This window comes from Euleptes europaea, chromosome 19, assembly GCF_029931775.1.
Source record: "Euleptes europaea isolate rEulEur1 chromosome 19, rEulEur1.hap1, whole genome shotgun sequence".
NCBI lineage: Eukaryota > Metazoa > Chordata > Lepidosauria > Squamata > Sphaerodactylidae > Euleptes > Euleptes europaea.
Window position 1 is genome coordinate 25,784,852 of NC_079330.1, and position 20,812 is coordinate 25,805,663.

At 53.9% G+C, this 20,812-nt stretch overlaps 1 protein-coding gene across 2 annotated transcripts in view; it reads right to left on the reverse strand.

The window, feature by feature from the left end:
- MYO18A (myosin XVIIIA) overlaps window positions 1–20,812 on the reverse strand; it is a 171,847-nt gene that overhangs the window by 15,305 nt on the left and 135,730 nt on the right. For both annotated transcript variants that reach the window (XM_056865417.1, XM_056865416.1), the window contains 9 exons: window positions 18,691–18,795; window positions 18,405–18,551; window positions 17,673–17,786; window positions 16,559–16,675; window positions 15,026–15,109; window positions 14,794–14,931; window positions 7,906–8,091; window positions 4,358–4,497; window positions 3,294–3,338 (listed from right to left, as the gene is read on the reverse strand). In XM_056865417.1, the coding sequence (XP_056721395.1) occupies window positions 3,294–3,338; window positions 4,358–4,497; window positions 7,906–8,091; window positions 14,794–14,931; window positions 15,026–15,109; window positions 16,559–16,675; window positions 17,673–17,786; window positions 18,405–18,551; window positions 18,691–18,795 (1,076 nt within the window). The remainder of the gene's footprint in view (window positions 1–3,293; window positions 3,339–4,357; window positions 4,498–7,905; window positions 8,092–14,793; window positions 14,932–15,025; window positions 15,110–16,558; window positions 16,676–17,672; window positions 17,787–18,404; window positions 18,552–18,690; window positions 18,796–20,812) is intronic.

The following is a 20,812-nucleotide window of genomic DNA, read 5'->3' on the forward strand; positions in this document are numbered from 1 at the left end:
CTTGACATGCATGAAAACATCTAGCCAAGAAAGAGTTAATCGGTGTTACAGAGCCCCCCCCCCCCGCCATGTGCTTTACAGGAAATACTCTGCGGGGCCCCAAGTCCCAGGAAGGAAAGAGAATCCTCCACTCCATTCCCCTTCCAAGGGCAGAAGAAACCCTAGAGCAGGGGTGTCAAACATCTGGCCCCTTGAGAGTTCTTATCCAGCCTCCAAGCCAGTCAAGACAGCCACCCGCCCCACTCTCGATCTGGGCTGGCGAGGAAAGGCCCGACTGACCTAGTGGGATTTATGTCATATCCAGCCCTCATAACAATGGAGTTCAACACCCCTGACCTAGAGCCTCCCAAGCAGTGGCCAAGCGACCGCCTCACAAGGATCTCCAGCCATCAGGGACGGCCTCAAACACAACCTATTCTAAGTCACCTTCACTACCCCAACACGTCTCGCTGTCCGCTCTTGCACCAGAAACAGCTTTTTAAGAGCAGATCGACACTACAGGGTCCCTGTCATGGCTTCCCTAACCCCCGCCAAAATGCAGGCGATTGTTGCTTGGGAGGGGCCGAGGATCCTGTCAGATCTGAAATGGTGTGTGTGTGGATGAAGATCTCCTACGGTGTCCACATCAAAAGTACAATTCGCAGGGTAGGAGGCAGCTACGTCCCTTTATCTGGTATAACACCTTTATGTGCAGCTAGCGCAGGTAGTAAGTAACCCAGAGAAGCAGCTGAGCAGGAAAATGAGGGGGAAGGTATGGGGGACCTTGCAATGGAAATGACGGAAAGATTTTTTAAAAAAAGGTAGTGGGTAGGGGGGAAAAAAGAGCTCGCCTCAACACGAGGGGCATCTGAAGATAATGGTTAGAAACCAGCCCCGCTACCCCTTCCCCCGCTCCCTTGGGGTTTGTCTCTCCCCCTCTGGAATTAAACGACTCTCCTCACTGCCAATTTGACAGGCTCATGGCGTGTTTAAAAAAAAAAGGCCCCACTCCCCTCAGTTCCTGGCATAAATCTCTTTTTCCTCTGTACTGCCAGGAGAGAAACCCAGAATTATGGCCCGGAATAGATAATAAAAGCAAGAGAGGGCATTGCAGCTGCAGGAGAGGAGGGGATATTTCAGCGCTGCTTGGCTGCGAGGGGAAGGAAGGGAGCACGGCGGCTCCGTTTTTACGGCCCTCCTCTCGCCGAGTGTCAAATTAAGGCACAGGCGGAGAAGAGGGATGCTGCCGTCCCCGAGTAAACTGGAGTTTAGCAGGCAGCGCGGCAGCAACTTGGCTGGGGGAGAATTTACAGCCCTGAGCAAACGAGCCTCCCTGTGCAAGCAGGGAGCGCTGCCTGATTTATATGCGGGCGCCAGCGCAGCCCCGTCCGGCTTAAATCCTCTAATTTATAAGTGGCGTTCATAACTGTATTGATTGCCTTGAGCGTGAAGGTGCCGTATTAGTTGGGGGGGGGAAGGGGGGAGATCTATTCCTGCATGTGGGAAACCGTGCTCGCATAAATCTCCCCTCTAATAACGGTGCTGTTTACCACTTTCATTAGGATTATGGCAATAACAACTGTATCTATAAGTAAATCGGAGCGTTGTTTCTCTTTCCCACGTTACCGGGCTCTATAACTCTCTTCGCGGCTTCCCGCAGTGCTAAGTGGAATCGCCTCCATAGACCCCGCGGAAACTTTGCAGGAAGTGCCTAATGCGATCTTAAACAAACGCGCTCTCCGAGGGCTTATTCTCTATTTGAGGAGGGCGCAACCGACGAGCGCCTCCTCCGAATCCGAACCCCCTCTTGCTAAATTCAAAACAACAAGCTCCTCTTGATCAGCCGAACATCTCCCTCTCCAGGAATAAATGCTGGGAGGCAGTTTGTTATTTTTTCGCCTTGGAAAAAAAGCCAAGACGCCCCGTAAACAAACTCTGGGGGCAGCTGAGATTTTAAATTGTCGGAATTAAACCTCACGTCAAAGGCAATTTATGTCCAGGCTAGCGTGCCATTAGTTAACTGGGATCCAAATCACCAGGGAACCAACAAACGCAGACTGAACTGTGGGGGACATTAATTGTGTGTGACAACAAGACTCTAGCGGCCCTCTATCACTGCTACACACAATTACATTTATCATTAGCCGACACAGATCCTGCCACGGCCCAGCCGGGCCCATCTCTGGCTCAAGAAAAAGAGGCTTTGCCCAATTCATCCCAGAGGGCAGCCCAAGACGCTCCCCGCCACAAGAGCCCTCAGAATAAAGGGACGTCTAGTGCTGGAGATTCAAAAGTGATCCCCCCATTTAGCACCCAAGAAATGATGACACCCCGCAAAAAACCTATCACAGTTCATACATTCTTCAGCTGCAAAACCGGGCTTTCCACCCGAAGGCATCTGCGGCCGACACCGGTTCCCAGATCTGTGTGCTTTCGCAACTCACGGGTTTGCAAACACTTTGCTGCATTCACACACATATACATTGCACGATTAGGTGCACATCTGCCACGCTGGCCACGGCCTCCCCCAACAAACAGCCGCAGTTTAGCCCCCGGCCTTGACATACCGCCAAGGTGCCGCAAAGCAACAAGGCAAAATCCTCCCCGCCCCCTTTTAGGTACTGCTTTCCTCTTCGCCCCAGCAAAGGCAGATGAAGATGCCCTCAGGAAAGGAGCATGTCTGAATCCAATGCCAGCGGCATGCCCACCACGAGGGCAGCAGTTGCTCCCCTGGGTCTACTCACCAGGAAGGACAAAGATATAGAATCATAGAGTTGGAAGGGACCACCAGGGTCATCTAGTCCAACCCCCTGCACAATGCAGGAGATTCACAACTACCTCCCCCCACCACAGCCCCAGTGACCCATACTCCATGCCCAGAAGATGGCCAGCTGCCCTCCCTCTTATCATCTGGCTAAGGTCATAGAATCAGCATTGCTGACAGATGGCCATCTAGCCTCTGCTTACAAACCTCCAGGGAAGGAGAGCTTACCACCTTCCGAGGAAGTCATTGGGTCCCTTCAGCTCCCCCCCACCACTTCCATCCCTGCAATCCCCCTTAATTGTGCTCTTCATCAAAGACCAAGCAAGGCTGATTTCTCATGCACACATTCTCTCTCCCCCCATCCCCCAGGAGCTGTGCTGGGACACAGCAAGCAGTTAGAGTGTGAGGCTGATGCTCATGCAGAGGGCACGTGCGACTACAGCGGGGGGGGGGGGCACCACAGCCCAAGCCCCCGCCGTGGCATGCTTGAGATTGGGGGGGGGCAAGTAAAAAGTTTCTGAAAACCCGGGGGGAAACAACACATCCTCACAGCTTATTCCTGCGTTTCTGGTACTTTGTCACCATGTCCTGCAAACTGGGAAATGGGGAAGGAGGGGAAGAAAACAAGCAAAATGAACCAACGGAAAAAGGGAAGAAAAAACCCAACCAGGGGGAACGAAAGCATTATGGAAACCAGAAGTGCAGGTGGAGTGGAAAGAAACTTTCTGCAGCAACTCTTTTAGGGATCGCCCCCTCATAGTTAAGGTAAGGGCCAGATGGACTGGGGGTGGGGCGAGGTACGCGGGAACACAAGAAGGTGCCTTATACTGAATCAGACCCTTGGTCCATCAAGGTCCACTCAGACTGGCAGCAGCTCTCCAGGGTCTCAGGCAGAGGTCTTTTGTATTATCTACTCCCAGATCCATTAACTGGAGAAACTGGAAATCGAACCTGGGACCTTCTGAGAGCCAGCATGGTGTAGTGGTTAATCTGGAGAACCGGGTTTGATTCCCCACTCCTCCACATGAGCGGCAGACTCTAATCTGGTGAACCGGGTTGGTTTCCCCACTCCTCCACATTAAGCCTGTTGGGTGACCTTGGGCTAATCACAGCTCTCTCTGAACTCTCTCCGTCCCACCTACCTCACAAAGTGTCTGTTGTGGGGAGAGGAAGGGAAGGAGATTGCAAGCCGGTTTAAAAGGTAGAGAAAGTCAGCATATAAAAGCCAACCCTTCCTCCTCGCCAAACAGATGCCCTACCACTGAGCCATGGCCCCTCCCCCATACCCATTTCCAGCTCCAGCAAGGTGTAGGACGGGGCGAGAAGATGACAACCGCTGCTCACCAAGACACCTCTGCAAAGAGGACAAGCCTGTCCACAGCTATTAGCCGGGAGATGACACGGAACCTCCATGTCCAGAGCCAGTCCACCTCCAAGTGCCAGATAAGGATGACCGCCCTTTGTGGACCGCTGTCTGCAGCCATAAACAGAATGCCGGCCAAGGAAGGCCAGTCCAACCCAGCAGCTTATAGCAGCAGCACCTGGGCAGAGAACCAATCTGGCACTGCACATTCCTTTCTTGGGGCCGTACACCCACCCCCTGCTCACGCTCACCTGTTGATCATATCCTCGTTGTCGTCGCTTTCCATCTCGTCCTCGATCGCAGCCTGCAGATCCCCAATCCGCTTGAAGGCCAGCTTCAGGTCTGACTGCAGGCTCTGGTTAGCCGCTTCTAAGCTTTCCAGGTCCATCTCCTAGGTGAGGAAGCCTTTGGTTGGGGACCAGGGACCGCCACGCAGGCTGAACCTCGGTTGCTAGCCTCCGTGCACACCGGGGGGGGGGGGGCTCTGTTTCGCTGGCCACTCCAGAGCCCTCTGCGCTCAGAGGCTCTACTCCCCCAGGGTGATTTTCAAACTGGGTTGTGGGAAGCCAGGCTGGGGGTGGGTGGGGGAGGTTCCTTAGAAGCTTGGTGTAGTGGTTAAGAGCGGTGGTTTGGAGTGGTGGACTCTGACCTGGAGATCCGGGCTTGATTCCCCACTCCTCCACACGAGCGGCGGATGCTAACCTCCACATGAAGCCAGCTGGGTGACCTTGAGCTAGTTACAGCTCTCTCAGAGCTCTCTCAGCCCCACCTACCTCCCCGGGTGTCTGTTGTGGGGAGGGGAAGGGAAGGTGATTGTAAGCCGGTTTGATTCTCCCTTAAGTGGTAGAGAAAGTCAGACCTTGACCATCTTATGGGCATGGAGTAGGGGTCACTGTGTGTGTGGGGGGGAGGTAGTTTGGAATTTCCTGCATTGTGCAGGGGGTTGGACTAGATGACCCTGGTGGTCCCTTCCAACTCTGATTCTATGATTCAAAGTCTGCATATAAAAACCAACTCTTCTTCTTCTTAGCAACAGTTGCAGCTGAACTCCCATGAATGAATCCGACCACCTTTCTACTGACTTGTCTACTGCCACATGCATCTGAGAGCCAGCACGGTATAGTGGTTAAGAGTGGGGGCTCTAATCTGGAGAGCCCCACTTAAGAACATAAGAAAAGCCATGCTGGATCAGACCAAGGCCCATCAAGTCCAGCAGTATGTTCACACAGTGGCTGACCAGGTGCCTCTAGGAAGCCCACGAACTAAACAACTGCAGCAGCACCATCCTGCCTGTGTTCCACAGCACCTAAGATCATAGGCATGCTCCTCTGATCCTGGAGAGAACAGGTATGCATCATGACTAGTAGCCATTTTGACTAGTAGCCATGGATAGCCCTCTCCTCCATGAACATGTCCACTCCCCTCTTAAAGCCTTCCAAGTTGGCAGCCATCACCACATCCCGGGGCAGGGAGTTCCACAATTGAACTATGCATTAACTATGCTTCAGTGTCCACTCCTCCGCCTGGACGATACTCCATGGCCGCAGATCCAGGACACAGATCTTCCACCTGGCCTAGTCCACTGAATCGCTAGCCTCTGTGGTTTCCCCGGCCACCTGCATCCCCCTTTCCGAGGGTTGTCCTCTAGGCCAGGGTTTTTGATACCAAACCAGACCTTTTTGGGCTCCAGGTATGCTATGTCAACAGTACTCCCTCCATCTATCCTCTATAAAAAGGAAAACCTTGGCAGCTGGGATGATCCGCTCTGTTGGAAGCGGTGCTCTTTGCTGAGGGGAGCCTGACTCGCTGATGCCTGGGTGCCTTAAGCGGCTGGCCAAGTCCCCTGGATTGCTGCATTCCAGCTTGTAGAAGGGAGAAACGTTTTCAACAGATTTTTTTAAAAAAATAACCTGATGTTTGGGGGTAAGTACAGCCCAAAAACGACTGGGGCAACATGGCCACGCGGAATGCAATCACCACATGAACAATTGAAGTGGCCTTGTACTGAATCAGCCCCTCAGTCCATCAAAGTCAGTATTGTCTACTCAGACCGGCAGCAGGGTCTCAGGCAGGGGTCTTTCATCACCTTCTTGCCTAGTCCCTTTAACGGGAGATGTCGGGGATTGAATCTGGGAACTTCTGCATGCCAAGCAGATGCTCTACCACTGAGCCACAGCCCCTCCTGTAGTCCATGCAAGCAACCTTCCTGTTGGGCAGGGGAGGGAAGGTTACTGTAAGTTTGAGACTCCTTAAAGGTAGAGAAAATTGGGATATGAAAACCAATTCTTCTTCCTATTTTGTTTATGTGAAGTGAAGCTTGGGGAAAACTGGTTCAGGGAACCTGTGTGGGAAGCTGGCTATGCAAGGTGCCAATTAGCCGAAATTGTAACATCCCACAACCACCACCGCCACTTTGGAGCAGTTTTAAAAACTGTGTGTGTGTGTTTTTGAGAAAGTGACAAAGGAAATGTAAGTTGTGTAAGCATACAAGAGGCCATTTTGTAAAATGTGCCTCGCCTTCTTCACATGGAGTGGGGGGCCTGAGGAGAGAGACAACACTGGCCCCAACAGGACCCAAAAGGAGGCTTAGGAGGCCTGTCATATTTGCATTGAGAAGGCAGGGAGAAGAAAAAAGAGGAGGAGGAGCTGGTTTTTACCGACTTTCTCTACCACTTAAGGAGGAATCAAACTGGCTTACAATCTCCTTCCCTTCCCCTCCCCACAACAGACACCTTGTGAGGTAGGTGGGGTTGAGAGCTCTAAGAGAACTGTGTCTAGCCCAAGGTCAACCAGCTGGCTTCATGGGTAGGAGTGGGAAAACCAACCCAGTTCACCAGATTAGTGTCCGCTGCTCATGTGGAGGAGTGGGGAATTAACCCCGGTTCTCCAGATGAGAGTCCAACGCTCCAAACCACCGCTCTTAACCACTATACCACTCAAGCCTTGGTATTTGGGTACATTTGCATACAGACTGTGTCTGGGACTTGCGGTGACATTCCGTCAGTCTCACTCAAATGAGACCACTGGGGAGAAATTAGAAAAGATCCTATAAGAGATGAACACAGTCTTCTCAGGGTTGGGGGCAAGAATGTGTTGACAGAACAGGCCGCTATCTCCAAACTTTGCTAAAGTTGGTTTTTATATGCCGACTTTCTCTACCACTTAAGGAAGACTCAAACTGGCTTACATTCACCTCTGCTTCCCCTCCCCAAAACAGACACCTAGTGAGGTAGGTGGGGCTGAGAGAGTGTGACTAGCCCAAGGTCACCCAGCTGGCTTCATGAGGAGGAGTGGGGAAACAAACCCAGTTTACCAGATTAGCATCCACCGCTCATGTGGAGGAGTGGAGAATCAAACCCGGTTCTCCAGATCAGAGTCCACCGCTCCAAAGCACCGCTCTTAACCACTACACCACTCTGGCTCTCTACAGAAAATCTGGGCGGTTCCCTGTAATGGCAAATCATCGACATGGATTGAGAGGGATGTGGAAAGAATGTCCATATGGAAGTGAAGTTCCTTGAGGTTTGGAGCTGTGTGTGTGGGGTGCACATCTCTTTTTTAATCAGCTTGCATGCCCAACACGAGGCGCCCTGCCATGGGGGTGGGAGTGGGGAATGGGGGAACATCAGGGAATGTGCGGGGGCATGGAAGAGGCCAGGCCAGAAGGGTTCCTTGAAGAACAACCAGGCCCGGAGTCAAATCTCCCAGAGGCAGATGCTTGACTGGCACAGCAGTCTCAACAGGAGCGGCAGCCTGGGAAGTGCCTCCGGAGGGGGCCCCCCCTCACCCCTCTCCTTACCAGTTCATGTTTCTTGCGGCTGGCCTCGGCCTCCTTCTTGGCCAGTTCGGCCATCTCCTCCTTGGTGTCCCGCAACTGGCGCTGTAGCCGCTTGTTCTGCTCCTTCTCCCGGTTCTCGGCGGCCGTTCGCTGATCCCGCTCTTCCGTCAGCTTCTCCATGTTCTCCTTCAGTCGGGTGGCCAAGCTCTGCAGAGGACGTGGGAGAAGGCGGCAAGGTCAGGAGAAAGGAACCCCCCAACTTGCCACTTTTGGGTTTGCCACTCCCCATCTCAAAAGCACAGGGATGAGGAGGAGAAGAAGAAGAAGAAGATGAAGAGTTGGTTTTTATATGCCGATTTTCTCTACCACTTAAGGAAGAATCAAACCGGCTTACAATCACCTTCCCCTCCCCACAACAGACGACCTGTGAGGTAGGTGGGGCTGTGGGGCTGAGAGAGCTCTAAGAGAGCTGTGACTAGCCCAAGGTCACCCAGCTGGCTTCATGGGTAGCAGTGGGGAAACCAACCCAGTTCACCAGATTAGTGTTTGCCGCTCATGTATTGATTTTATAGATTTCCTGGTATTGCAACTGATCTCCAGACAATAGAGATCAGTTGGCCTGGAGAAAATGGCTACTTTGGAGGTAGACTCCAAAGTAGCCATTTTCTCCAGGTCAACTGATCTCTATTGGGGGTAGACTCCAAAGTACTTTATACCCCACTGAGGTGTCTCTTTCCCCAAAACCCTCTCCAGGCTCCACCCGCAAAATCTCCAGTAATTTCACAACCAGGAGTTGGCTACCCTATATCACCTCCTAGAGTCATAGAGTTGGAAGGGGCCACTCAGGCCATCTAGCCCAACTCCCAGCTCAATGCAGGATCAGCCTAGAGCAGGGGTGTCAAACATAAGGCCCGAGGGCCGGATCTGGCCCCTCAAAAGCTCTTATCCGGCCTATGAGCCAGCTGAGGCAGCACCCCCCCCCCCCACTCTCAATCTGGGCTGGTGAGGCATGGCCCAGCCCAACGAAGTGACATTTATGTCATATCTGGTCCTTGTAACAACTGAGTTTGACACCCCTGGCCTAGAGCATCCCTGACAAGTGTTCGTCCAACCACCACTTGAAGACCGCCAGACAACCTCCAGACTTCTTGCTCTGTTTTTACTGGCTCCAGCTATAAGGCTCCGCTCCTTCAGCACCTTCAGGCAACATGGCTGAGAACCAACCCTTCCTGATTTGGGCAGGGGAAGTAAAGGTTCGGAACACATGAACATACATGAACACATGAAGCTGCCTTCTACTGAATCAGACCCTTGGTCCATCAAAGTCAGTATTGTCTTCTCAGATCGGCAGTGGCTCTCCAGGCGGAGGTCTCAGGTGGAGGTCTTTCACATCACCTACTTGCCTAGTCCCTTTAACTGGAGGCGGAGGGGATTGAACCTGGGACCTTCTGCGTGCCAAGCAGAGGCTCTACAAACTGAGCCACAGCCCCTCCCCAACCCAGGAACCTGCAACGAGGGGCAGACCGGGATGCATCGGCTGAGCGAGGGCCTCTCGGTCTGTTGCGGGCTCCATTCTGGAGCGGAATCTGAAGCCTGCTCCTGCTTGGAATGTCTCTGGCCAGCCTAACTCAGAGCCCTTGGCCTTGCTAGGAAGGACCCCCCCCCCGCACCCCCAGGGTAAAGAGGATTGCAGCAACTCTGGGCTGGAAGGCCAATCGGGGAGTCTGGACTCTGACCGTGGCCTGACCTTCCTGTCCTCGACAAGGGGCTGAGATGCTCCGCCCCCCACCCCCCACCCCCAGCGGTGCCGGGAGAAGAGACAGTGGCAGTGGCGGCGGCGCACCAGGGCTGGCGCATCAATATTCATCTGCTACGCATAATGGTAGCAGACAGCGGCAATTACCGAGGCCGGGGCCCAGGAACGAGTGTTGCCCAATCGCTCCCTGCCGAGCGCTAATGGAACAAACGAACCCGGCGCTATGAATTTACATGAGGGGGTGGGCTGGCTGGCGAAGGAGGGAGGGAGGGGAAGAGCAGGAGGGTGAGCGCAGAGTTTTGCTTTCGAGCCAGAGAGGAACTTTTCTCCCCAGGCGTGGGCAGAATAATCAGGGGGGCTTTGGTGAATTGGAAAAATAGATTTAACTTTGTGTGAAGTAATTACAGCATGTAATGTAGGGAGAAAAATAGATTCCATCCTTTTGCGGCAGCTGAGTGCTGTCCCCTGCATATTTATGGGGGGTGGGGAGGGAGGAAAGGGGGGGGGAAGCGAATAATGGCACGGAAATATTAAGAGGGAGCTCTAAAGCTCCTCGGCTCCCTTGCCGGAAAAAGGAGCTGCAGCGGCAGAATATCAAGCAGGGCCTCGAGCAGGTGCGGCAGAAGAGAGCGCCTGATCTTCCCCAAGCAGCAGTTGGGCAGCTGGACCGAGAGGGTTCCTAGCTGGGCTAGACCTGGGCAGTGAGGTGGGTTGGCCGGGAGCAGGGGATGTCCATCTCATAAAACATATGGCCACCCCCTCTGCCCTTGGTCCCCTTAGGTGTAGTGGTTAAGAGCGGTGGTTTGGAGGGGTGGGCTCTGATCTAGAGAACCGGGTTTGATTCCCCACTCCTCCACATGAGCAACAGATGCTAATCTGGTGAACTGGATTTGTTTCCCCACTCCTCCTCATGAAGCCAGCTGGGTGGCCTTGGGCTAGTCACAGCTCTCTTAGAGCTCTCAGCCCCACCTACCTCACAGGGAGTTTGTTGTGGGGAAGGGAAGGGGATTGTAAGTCGGTTTGATTCTTCCTTAAGTGGTAGAGAAAGTCGGTATATATAAACCAACTCTTCTTCTTCTTGCCTGCTCCAACCCCCAGGTGCTCCCCTTCCTTTCCCAAACAGCTCAATAACCCCTTGTCCTCTCTGGCCCTGCAAGGGGCTCCCCTCTGCTCCATCTGACCTTCTCCTCCCCTTGCACTCTGGCTAGACCACTGGTTCCCAAAGTGGGCAGTACCATCCCCTGGGGGGCAATGGGATTACCTAGGGGGGCACTAAGAGGCAAGGGGGCAGCAGGGGCGCTAGAGGTGGGTCCCTTTGACTGTGTTGTTCACTAATTTACCATAGATCAAGCTATGACACTATGCTGGCAAATTTGGTGGAAACTACCAGATTTTTTTTTCCAGATTTTGAAGAGGTGGTATTGCTGGATCAAGTTCATCAGTTTTGTTGAATAAATTTCAACTAAAAAGTGTTAATTTGATTTTGAATAGATGTGTAATTAATTGTTGCTGTTTTGAAATTTTATTGTTATTATCTTCTTTAGTGTGTCATGCAAACCCCTATTTCGAACAATGTTTTTTATAGGATGGCACAGGGGTTGAGTTTGTGGAACTGAGGGGGCGGTGGCCCGAAAAGTTTGGGAACCACTGGGCTAGACTAACGGCCCAACCCCTGATGGTGTTCTAGGACATTCAGTGGAGAAGCCAAACCAGAGGGCTGGGAGGGGGCACAGCGAATGGCGACAGACTTTTTTGGCCCAAGACAGAAGAAAGAGGCACAAGCTTGGGGGGGGGGGGCATCTCACACTGTGTTTCCTGCACCGCTCCAAAAAAGTAAAGCATATACCGAGTGAGACAACTGCGACAGGTGCCATGTGTACGTCAACTGAACCCCCTCCCCCCTTTTAAAAATGCCCCAAAGTAGACCTGCTGGCACATAATTGAGCGTCACATTCAGACCACAGAAAAAGAAAAGAACTTCTTCACACAATGTGTAATTCCCTCGGCAATTAAGTTTGGGTGGCTTTAAAAAGGAAATCAGACGCGTGCACTAATGAGGAGAGGATCCATCTATGGTTGTGTTGGCGAACCTATGGCACGTGTGCCCGACTTGGCACGCCGAGCCCTCTCTGCCAGCACACGGGGGTAAGTGGCTCGCTGCCGTTGCGTGAGAGGGCCGGGCGCACGGCAGCAACATCCGCCCCCTCCCAAGCCTCCCTTCCTGCACTTCCCAGGCTCCAAAAGGCCTCCCGGGTCAGTGTCTGGGCCCCTCCCTCTCTCAGCTGAGCTTCGGCTGCACCGCTCCCCTCTCCGGCTCAGCCCCACCCATCTCCACCTCGGATGTGGGAGGCTGTAGCCTAGCGCCGACAACGAGGAAGAGAAGTGGGGGTGGAGAAAAGAAGAGGACGGGTGGGAGAGGGGAGGACCAACTTGCTTGTCTCGCTGCGAAGGAGTTGGGCGCCGGGCAAGTTGTCCTCCCCTCCCCCCCTTCCGCTGCCCTGCTCCCGCCGGACAGACCAACCCGCGGCGGCGGCCACTTCCCCACCGCCCTTTCGCTTCCTTCCCCGCCCCTGCCCGTGGGAATGCTGTGCTGCGCCCCTCGCGGGGCAGCTGGTGGGGAGGAGGCTGCAGTGCAGGCCGGCTCCCCTCCGGAGCGGGCGAGGGCCTTCCGAGGGCAGCAGCAGGGAGCCCGCCCCAAGCAAGGAGCAAGAATGGGCACTGCCCTTCTGCAGGCCCCCACCTGCTGTGGGTGGCCCCCACGCTCCCCCCCCCACGGCCCTGGGAAGGAGAGAAGGGGCGAGAGGAGCAGCTGCCTGCGGGGAGGGGGGCCCCAGCTGCGTCTCCCATGGCCGGGCTTTTGTGCCTGGCCAGCCCCCACTGCTTAGGCCCGCTTCTGAGCCCAGAGCTGTGGCCTGTGGGTGGCGCCCCAAGGAGCCTTCCGGAGGCGCGGGGGGGGGGGGGTCTGCCTTTGCAAAGTCAGCAGCCAGGAGCCCCTCTGCGAGCGGACAGGCGTGTGGCCCCCGCAACAAACTGGAAGGGGTCTCCGAGGGCCATGGGGTCTGGCCAGGCAAAAAATAATAGCAATTCGTGGCTATTAGTTAGAATGGATACTAGTCATGCTGCATACCTATTCTCTCCAGTATCAGAAGAGCATGCCTATTATATTGGGTGCTGTGGAAAACAGGCAGGATGCTGCTGCTCGGTGGTCTTGTTTGTGGCTTCCTGGAGGCACCTGGTTGGCCACTGTGTGAACAGACTGCTGGACTTGATGGGCTTTGGTCTGATCCAGCAGGGCCTTTCTTATGTTCTTATGTTCTTATCCACATGCGCCAAGAAAAGGCAAATCAACAAGCGGCACCTTTCTGTCTGTGCCGTTTTACCATTTCATCCATCGAGCCTGTCCTCGAGTCCCCGAATTCACCAGCCTTGCCCCCCCACCCCCACCCTGGAGCTTCAGTCAGCGGTTTCCAGGCTTGAGGGGGGGTCACTTGGCCCGGAAGGGACTCTCTGCCCGCCTCCCCTTCGCTGCATCCCGCAGCCTCCCATCCTGCCTTGCCTGGCATCACGTGCAGAGGGCTCACCTGGTCACACTCAGCGCCTGGGAATGGGCAAAGGCAGCGAAACTGCCCTGCCGGGAAACTGCCACCGGGGTGGCAGTGCTGGTGCCCTCTGCTCCTGGAAAGCGTGCATGGGGGGCACGTTCTTGCTGGGCGTAGGAGTTGTTTTTTCTAAACTAAAACCTCAGCATTCAGGTTAAATTGCTGCATTGGCACTTGGCGATAAATAAGTGGGTTTTGGGTTGCAGTTTGGGCACTCGGTCTCTAAAAGGTTCGCCATCACTGATCTATGGCTACCAGGCGTGGTGGCTAATCAGAACCTCCATGTTCAGAGACAGTCTACCTCTGAACAATAGGCACCAAGGGCAATAAGAGGGGGAGGCTTTGGTCTCTGTGTCCCTGTCATGGTCTCTGTGTCCCTGCTGTGGGCCCAACATGTCCCTTCTGATATTCTTATGAGTTGAACACTGGATGGGGCCTTCCTAGCTGGCTGAGGTCCACATCTGTTTGGTACCTGGCTATCCCCTGCTGCCCAAATGCCTGCTCTGGAGGCTACCAGGAGTCTGGGGACAGTGGGGAAGACAGTGGCCCTTCTGGGGACAGCAAGAGGAAAAAAACGTGTGTGGGGCACACTTAAAAGAGTCACCTCTGACCCACTGGCATCAAGGGGGGAGGAGGAGGAAGAAGAAGAGGAAGAGAAGGAGGAGGTTTTTATATGCCGACTTTCTCTACCACTTAAGGGAGAATCAAACCAGCTTACAATCACCTTTCCCTCCCCACAACAGACACCCTGTGAGGGAGGTAGGGCCGAGAGAGCTGTGACTAGCTCAAGGTCACCCAGCTAGCTTCATGTGTAGGAGTGAGGAAACCATCCCGGTTCGCCAGATTAGCCTCTGCCGCTCACGTGGAGGAGTGGGGAATCAAACCCGGTTCTCTAGATCAGAGTCCACCGCTCCAAACCACCGCTCCAAACCACTACACCACACTGGCTCTCTGTTTGCTACTAGATCACAATGGATAGCTGTGTTCGTCTGCCTGTATTAGCAGAAAGAGTGAGAGTCCAGTAGCACCTTAAAGACTAACAAAATTTCTGACAGGGTACGGGCTTTCATGAGTCACAGCTCACTTCTTCAGGTACTTCAGATATCTGAAGAAGTGAGCTGTGTGACTCACGAAAGCTCCTAACCTGCCAGAAATTTTGTTAGTCTTTAAGGTGCTACTGGACTCTCGCTCTTTCCTTCTGTTTGCTGCTGTCCAAGTTTTGTTCTGCAGCCACAAGGACTCCACAAGCTCAGATTCTTCCACCGTGATGCTCCATGCCCAGCCGTCAACTTGGGGGCTGAGCCAGCACCACTCAGCCTTGCCCAGGCGCCGAGAGGGGGAGTGAGAAGACAGCGGCAGGGCATGCGCGGGGCTGGCCACAAACTCGGCGAGGCCAGCATCACCTTGCACCACAAGCCAAGACTACCCAGGAGCCCCCGGCCTCCCCAGGGGACAGCACTGTGTCTTTGGAAGCCAAGCCCAACCGGCGCCCTTCGCCTCCGAGGTTCAGCCGCCCGCCCTTCCGCATCCCTCCAACGGCTCAAGCTCCCCTACCTCGAGGCGCTTCACTTGTGTCCTCTCGAACTCCAGGCGCGTCTCCAGCTCGCGGATCTTGGCCTCCTGCCTGCTGACCAAAGACTTGTCCACCATGGACTGCTCTAGGAATTCCAGCTGGCTCTGAAGACCTTGCAGCTGGCGAAGAAAAGAAAGGACGGGGCCTTCAAATCACAGCCCAGGGCAACAGACCAGGAGCAGGGGCTCGCCTCCCTTCCTGCCCCGGATGTACCTTCTCCTGCAGCTCCTGCTTCTCCTTATTGGCATCTTCCAGCTGCGACTGGAGGTCGTTGATCTGAGCCAGGTCCCGGGAAGCCTGCGGAGCACACAGGAGTTGAGGTCTGGTTGCCCAAGGGCTGGCCGAGGCCCCAAGAGCCAGAAGTCACATGAACACATGAAGCTGCCTTCTACTGAATCGGACCCTTGGCAAATCAAAGTCAGTATTGTCTGCTCAGACCGGCAGCAGCTCTCCAGGGTTTCACGCAGGGGACTTTCACATCACCTACTTGCCTAGACCCTCTAACTGGAGATGCTGGGGATTGAACCTGGGACCTTCTGCATGCCAAGTAGATGCTCTACCACTGAGCCAAGTCTCCAAGTCTGCCTCCTGCCCAAGGCATCCCTAAGGACCCTGTATCTCACCGGAGGCTTGATCGATCGAAGAACGGCTTCTGGCCGCAGGGTTCACCCCCAGCTGCCAGGTGGCAGCTCCTGAAGTCCAAAAAAGCTCTTTCTGCTCTTTCTCTCCTAGGCCTGCTCTTCTCTCAGAGGGGATCGGGCTAACCCGACTGTTTAAGCCCTGCACCTGGACACTCTACCTTGCTGCAGCCGCCTCTCTTCAGCCATGAGCTTTGCCCTGCTGCAAAAGCCCAGCTGATTCCAGGCAGCAGAACAATCCTCAAAGAGGTAAAGCGACTGACTGCCATGCCTTGCTCTGACGTTCCTTTTTTCAAAGACGCTCCCTTCTTTTCCTCTTAGGCCTAATCCATGCAAGCAAACTAGAAAGAAGCCGATCTGCTTTGGGCCTCCATGTTCAGAGGCAGTATACCTCTGAACAACAGGTGCTGGGAGCAACAAGAGCTTTAGCCCTTGTGCCCCTGGACAGAATGCTTCCGTTACAGGGGGGAGGGGAGCCCCAAGCCTAGAAAACTAGCAAATCCAGTGGAAGGTTAGGCTAGGATTCTTGTCCCTGACTTTCTTTTGGCTATCAAGTCACAGCTGACTTATGGCGATCCCATAGGGTTTTCAAAGCAAAAGATGTTCAGAGATGGTTTGCCATTGCCTGCCCCTGCGTCACGACCCAGGCATTCCTTGGGGGTCTCCCATCCAATTATTAGCCAGGGTCAGGGCTGAGGGTGTGTGACTGGCCCAAGGTCACCCAGCAAGCTTCCATGTCAGAGTGGAGATTCGAACCTGGGTTTCCCAGATCCTAGTCTGACACCTTAACCACGACACCACGCCAGCTCTCAGTATGTCCCTGACATACTAGCTTTTAAAAAGAGAATACTGCAGGTCATTCAAGTATGCAAACCACGTCTGCAGTCCATCCAGGAAGAGCTGTATGCCCTCATCTGAGTGAATTCATAACTTTGCCTGATTTCTATGAGAGCACACATGGAGATGAACTCTTGGCTCCACCCTCCCACCCCACCCCACCCCTGGGGTGCCTGGCAGAGGGAGTGAGACTGGGAGTAGCAAAGGCTACACGGGTGATGGGAGGGAGCTGCCATGCCGCCAACGCAGAAGGGCGGGGAAAAAGACTCGCCTGGGCCACGGCTGCCTTGTGTTTCTTCATCAGCTCGTTCATGTCCTCCTGGTCCTCCTCCAGGCGGCTCTGCACCTCGTTCTTCTCCCGCTGCAAACGGCTCAGTTGCTCTTCCAGCTGGCAAAGGAGAGGAGGAGTGGAAACGGGGTGCTGCCCGAGGCCCCTGAGTCCGAAGCGGCTCAGGCAGCAGGCAGGAGGAAAGCCTACGCTCCAGGCACACGAAGAGGTGCAGGCAGCAGGCGGCTCTACTGGCAGCCAGCTGCCAGACTGCCCATGTCCTCCGGACACCCAGTCCAGCCCGAAGCGAGAGGGCTCCTTAGCCCCAGACCAAAGGAGAGGCAGAGCTGCCAATGAAACGGCTTGCAACCAGCACCGTCAGAAAGGGGCTTCCCTAGTTGGGGACGGCTGGAAAATACTTGCAGGGGCTCAAATGTGCCATCTTGCTTGTGCAGGAAGCAGAAATACTGCTTTTGCTGAGACTTGCCCAGCACACGGCAGACAAGACTAAAAGGAGGAAAGACGGGGACTGATTTGAAAGCCCCTTGCCAAAATCCAAATCTCCCTTTTCCTCTCTGGGGCTTAATTCTAAAAACTAAGCCTGCAGTTAAAGGCAAAAGCTAGCCAGGCATGGTCCTGATTGGCCAGCGCTTGTGACATCCTCAAGAAACCTCTCTCAACGCCGAGAGCATCATGATTTTTCTCTTTTTAAAATTAACATGACAAGTGAGCGGGCTCACGTGTGCACTGTGCATTTTAAAAAACTGGCCAGCCTAGCTGTGTGCGGGGGGGGACACACCCAGCTCGCAGAATGAGTACGACACATTGGTGTACACATCTATGGATCCAACTGCAAAGCCGGGCAGGACCTCACACCCTGACTGGCACATTCATGGCACAGCCTCTTTTTAAATTCCGTGTCCCTTAATAGCCCCAGGATTTAAGATCTCAGCGACCGAACACATGGCAAACCAGGAGAAAACTGGAGGGCACTGAGATGCCCGCTCTCACGGGGCAGGAGGGTTGCTTGGCTTGCCTGGGCTGCCCTCCGGGCACTGAGCGGAACGCCACCCTCCATCTTTTGTGGGAAGACAGCCGGTCGGAGGGAAGTGCTTACCGCTCCTTTGGCCTTGGAAAGATCGTCTATCTGCAGGTGCAGGTCCTCGATCTCCACCTCCATGGATTTGCGAGCTTTCACCGCAGCGGCGCACGTAAACTCCGACTCTTCCAGCTGCAGGGAAAGACCCCCCACCCCCAAGGGGGAACAGCCCTTAGAACGACTGCCACAGACTGCAGCAGGCCACGCCTTCCCTCCCAAACTCCAATATGACCAACCCACTACCGCTTGCAGAGGATGCCCAAGCCTGGTTTCCTTCTGATCCGCCCCTTGAGGGAAGCCAGTGGGAGACCTTGCCAGGAAAGCTCCAACACAAGACCTCCACTGCATCGGGCCCCAATATACTTCCCCCGATGGCACCCATCCGCTGCCAAAACCTGCCCACGTGGATGAGGACAAACCTTTGCCAGACGAAAAAGAAGAAGAGCTGGTTTTTATATGCCGACTTTCTCTACCACTTAAGGAAGAATCAAACCGGCTTAAAATCACCTTTCCCTCCCCACAACAGACACCCTGTGAGGAAGGTGGGGCTGTGAGAGTGTGACTAGCCCAAGGTCAGCTGTCTTCATGTGGAGGAGTGGGGAAACCAACCAGGTTCACCAGATTAGCCTCCGCCGCTCATGCGGAGGAGTGGGGAATCAAACCCGGTTCTCCAGATCAGAGTCCACCACTTCAAACCACACCTCTTAACCACTACATCCCGCTGGCTCTTGCCCTTCTAATGTCACCTACCTGGTTTTTGAGCTGTGCAATCTCCCGCTTGCTGGGCGCGTTGTTTTTCAGGTGGTCCAGCATGACTTGAGCGTCGGTCAAGAGTGCCTTGGTGCGCTTCAGGTCCTTCCGCAGCCGCTTCTCTGTCTCAAAGTCCCGCTGGTTAACCTGGGGGGTGGGGAAGAAAGTGAGGGGGTCTTGGGACCACTGGCATGCTCCTGCCCTCCTTCTTTTGCAACAGCCCCTCCACCCAGACCCCATTGCCCCCTCCCAGCATACGGTCTTGCCTGCTCCTGCACGGGTGTACCTGGTCGCTGACGGTGGCCAGTTTACTTTCCAGGTCCCTTTTCTCTCGTAGCACCTTCTGCTTCTCCTCGTACTCCTCTTCCAACTGCATCTCCATCTGCTTCAGCTGCCGGGCACAAAGTGGGGACTTCTGGTCAGCACAGCCATGGAGGCATGTGCGGCTCACAGAATGCATGCACACTCTCACGCACACCTAAGGTCATGGGCAACCGTCACTCCCTCCTGGCATAAATTAGCAGCTTTGGAGTGCAAGCTAACCCCCGCCCCCCCCCCCACCCACTATGCTTGAGGGAATAGGGGAAACTTCCAAGAATACACAGGCTGCAAACCCCTCTGTGAGAGCCAGCATGGTGTAGTGGTTAAATTGCCAGACTAGGACCTTGGGAAACCCAGGTTCAAATCCCCACTCGTGCCATGGAAGCTTGCTGGGTGTCCTTGGGCCAGTCACACACTCTCAGCCATGACCCTGGCAAGAATTTGGATGGGAGACCTCCAAGGAATACCAGAGGCAGGCAATGGCAAACCACCTCTCAACATCTCTTGCCTTGAAAGCCCCACGAGGCTGCCATAAGTCAACTGTGATTTGACGGCAAAAAAAACCCAAAACATTCCCCTCTGTGAGGTGCCCTCTGTCACAGGCAACTCCAAGAATTGAAGAAGAAGAGTTGGTTTTTTTACCCCGCTATTCTCTACCATAAGGAGTCCCAAAGCAGCTTACAATCGCCTTCCCTCCTCTCCCCACAACAGGCACCTTGTGAGGTAGGCAGGGCTGAGCGAGTCCTGAGAGAACGGTGACTGTGCCCAAGGTCGCCCCAGCAGGCTTCATGTGGAGGAGCGGGGAATCGAACCCGCTTCTCCAGATTAGAGTCTGCCGCTCATGTGGAGGAGCAGGGGATCAAACCCAGTTCTCCAGAATAGAGTCCGCTGCTCTTAGTCACTACACCACGCTGGCTCTCAGCTGCCCTGCTGGGTCAGACCAAGGTCCGCTTCATCCAGCATCCTGCTTGTTTCCAAGAGCAGCCAGCCAGGCATCTCAGTGAAGCTCACAAGCAGGATGTGATGGAAACCGGTATCCCCAGCGGCTAACCCCTACCCCTCTGCATCTGCCACTCAGGGGAACGTGGCTTCCACCTCCAAACAGGGAGTTTCCATATACATTACAGAAGAAACAAAATGACCTAACAGCATTTCAAGTTTTAATTGTTGTTTATATTATTCGTTAGATTGTGCCAGCATTGCGTAGTGGTTAAAAGCAGGGTTTGGAGCAGTGGTGTCTGATCTGGAGAACCGGGTTTGATTCGCCACTCCTCTACATGAGCGGCGGAGGCTAATCTGGTGAACTGGATTTGTTTCCCCACTCCTCCACAAGAAGCCAGCTGGATGACCTTGGGCTAGTCACAGCTCTCTTAGAGCTCTCTCAGCCCCACCTACCTCACAGGGTGTCTGTTGTGGGGAGGGGAAGGGAAGGTGATTGTCAGCCGGTTTGAGTCTCCCTTAAGTGGTAGAGAAAGTCGGCATATAAAAACCAGTTCTTCTTCTTGTTGTTATACTATTTGTTATATTAGTTATTATATTATTTGTATGTTTTTTTTAAAACTCTGGTTTTAATTGTATTAATGATCTGTGCTTTTGGGGGAGTTAATGGTTTTAAAATGTGCTCTTATTGTGTATGTTTTAATTTGTTAGCTGCCTTGGTGGCACTTGGAAGGACAGAAAGGTGGGATATAAACTTTTATAAAATAAAATCAAAATGAAATAATTTTCATTTATTTACTTCCTTTATGCCCCACCTTTTTCCCCCAGTGGAGACCCAAATCAGCTACAATCGTTCTCCTCTCCTCTCTTTTATCCTCACAACTACACTGTGTGACAGGCAACAAGAGTGTGTGACAGGCCCAAAGCCCCCCAGAGAGCTGCCCTGGAAGAGCAGGGCTTCGAACCTGGTTCTCCCAGAATCTTAGTCTGACACTCCACCAGCTACCCCAAGCTGGCTCTCTCAAAATAAACAGAATTTCAAATTAAAAATAAATACTATCAAAGTCGTTTCTAGCTTTGAATATGAACGACTGCAGTAGCCAGCTGCTGCGACAAGGAGGCAAAAGAAGACAACGGTGTTCAGCAAC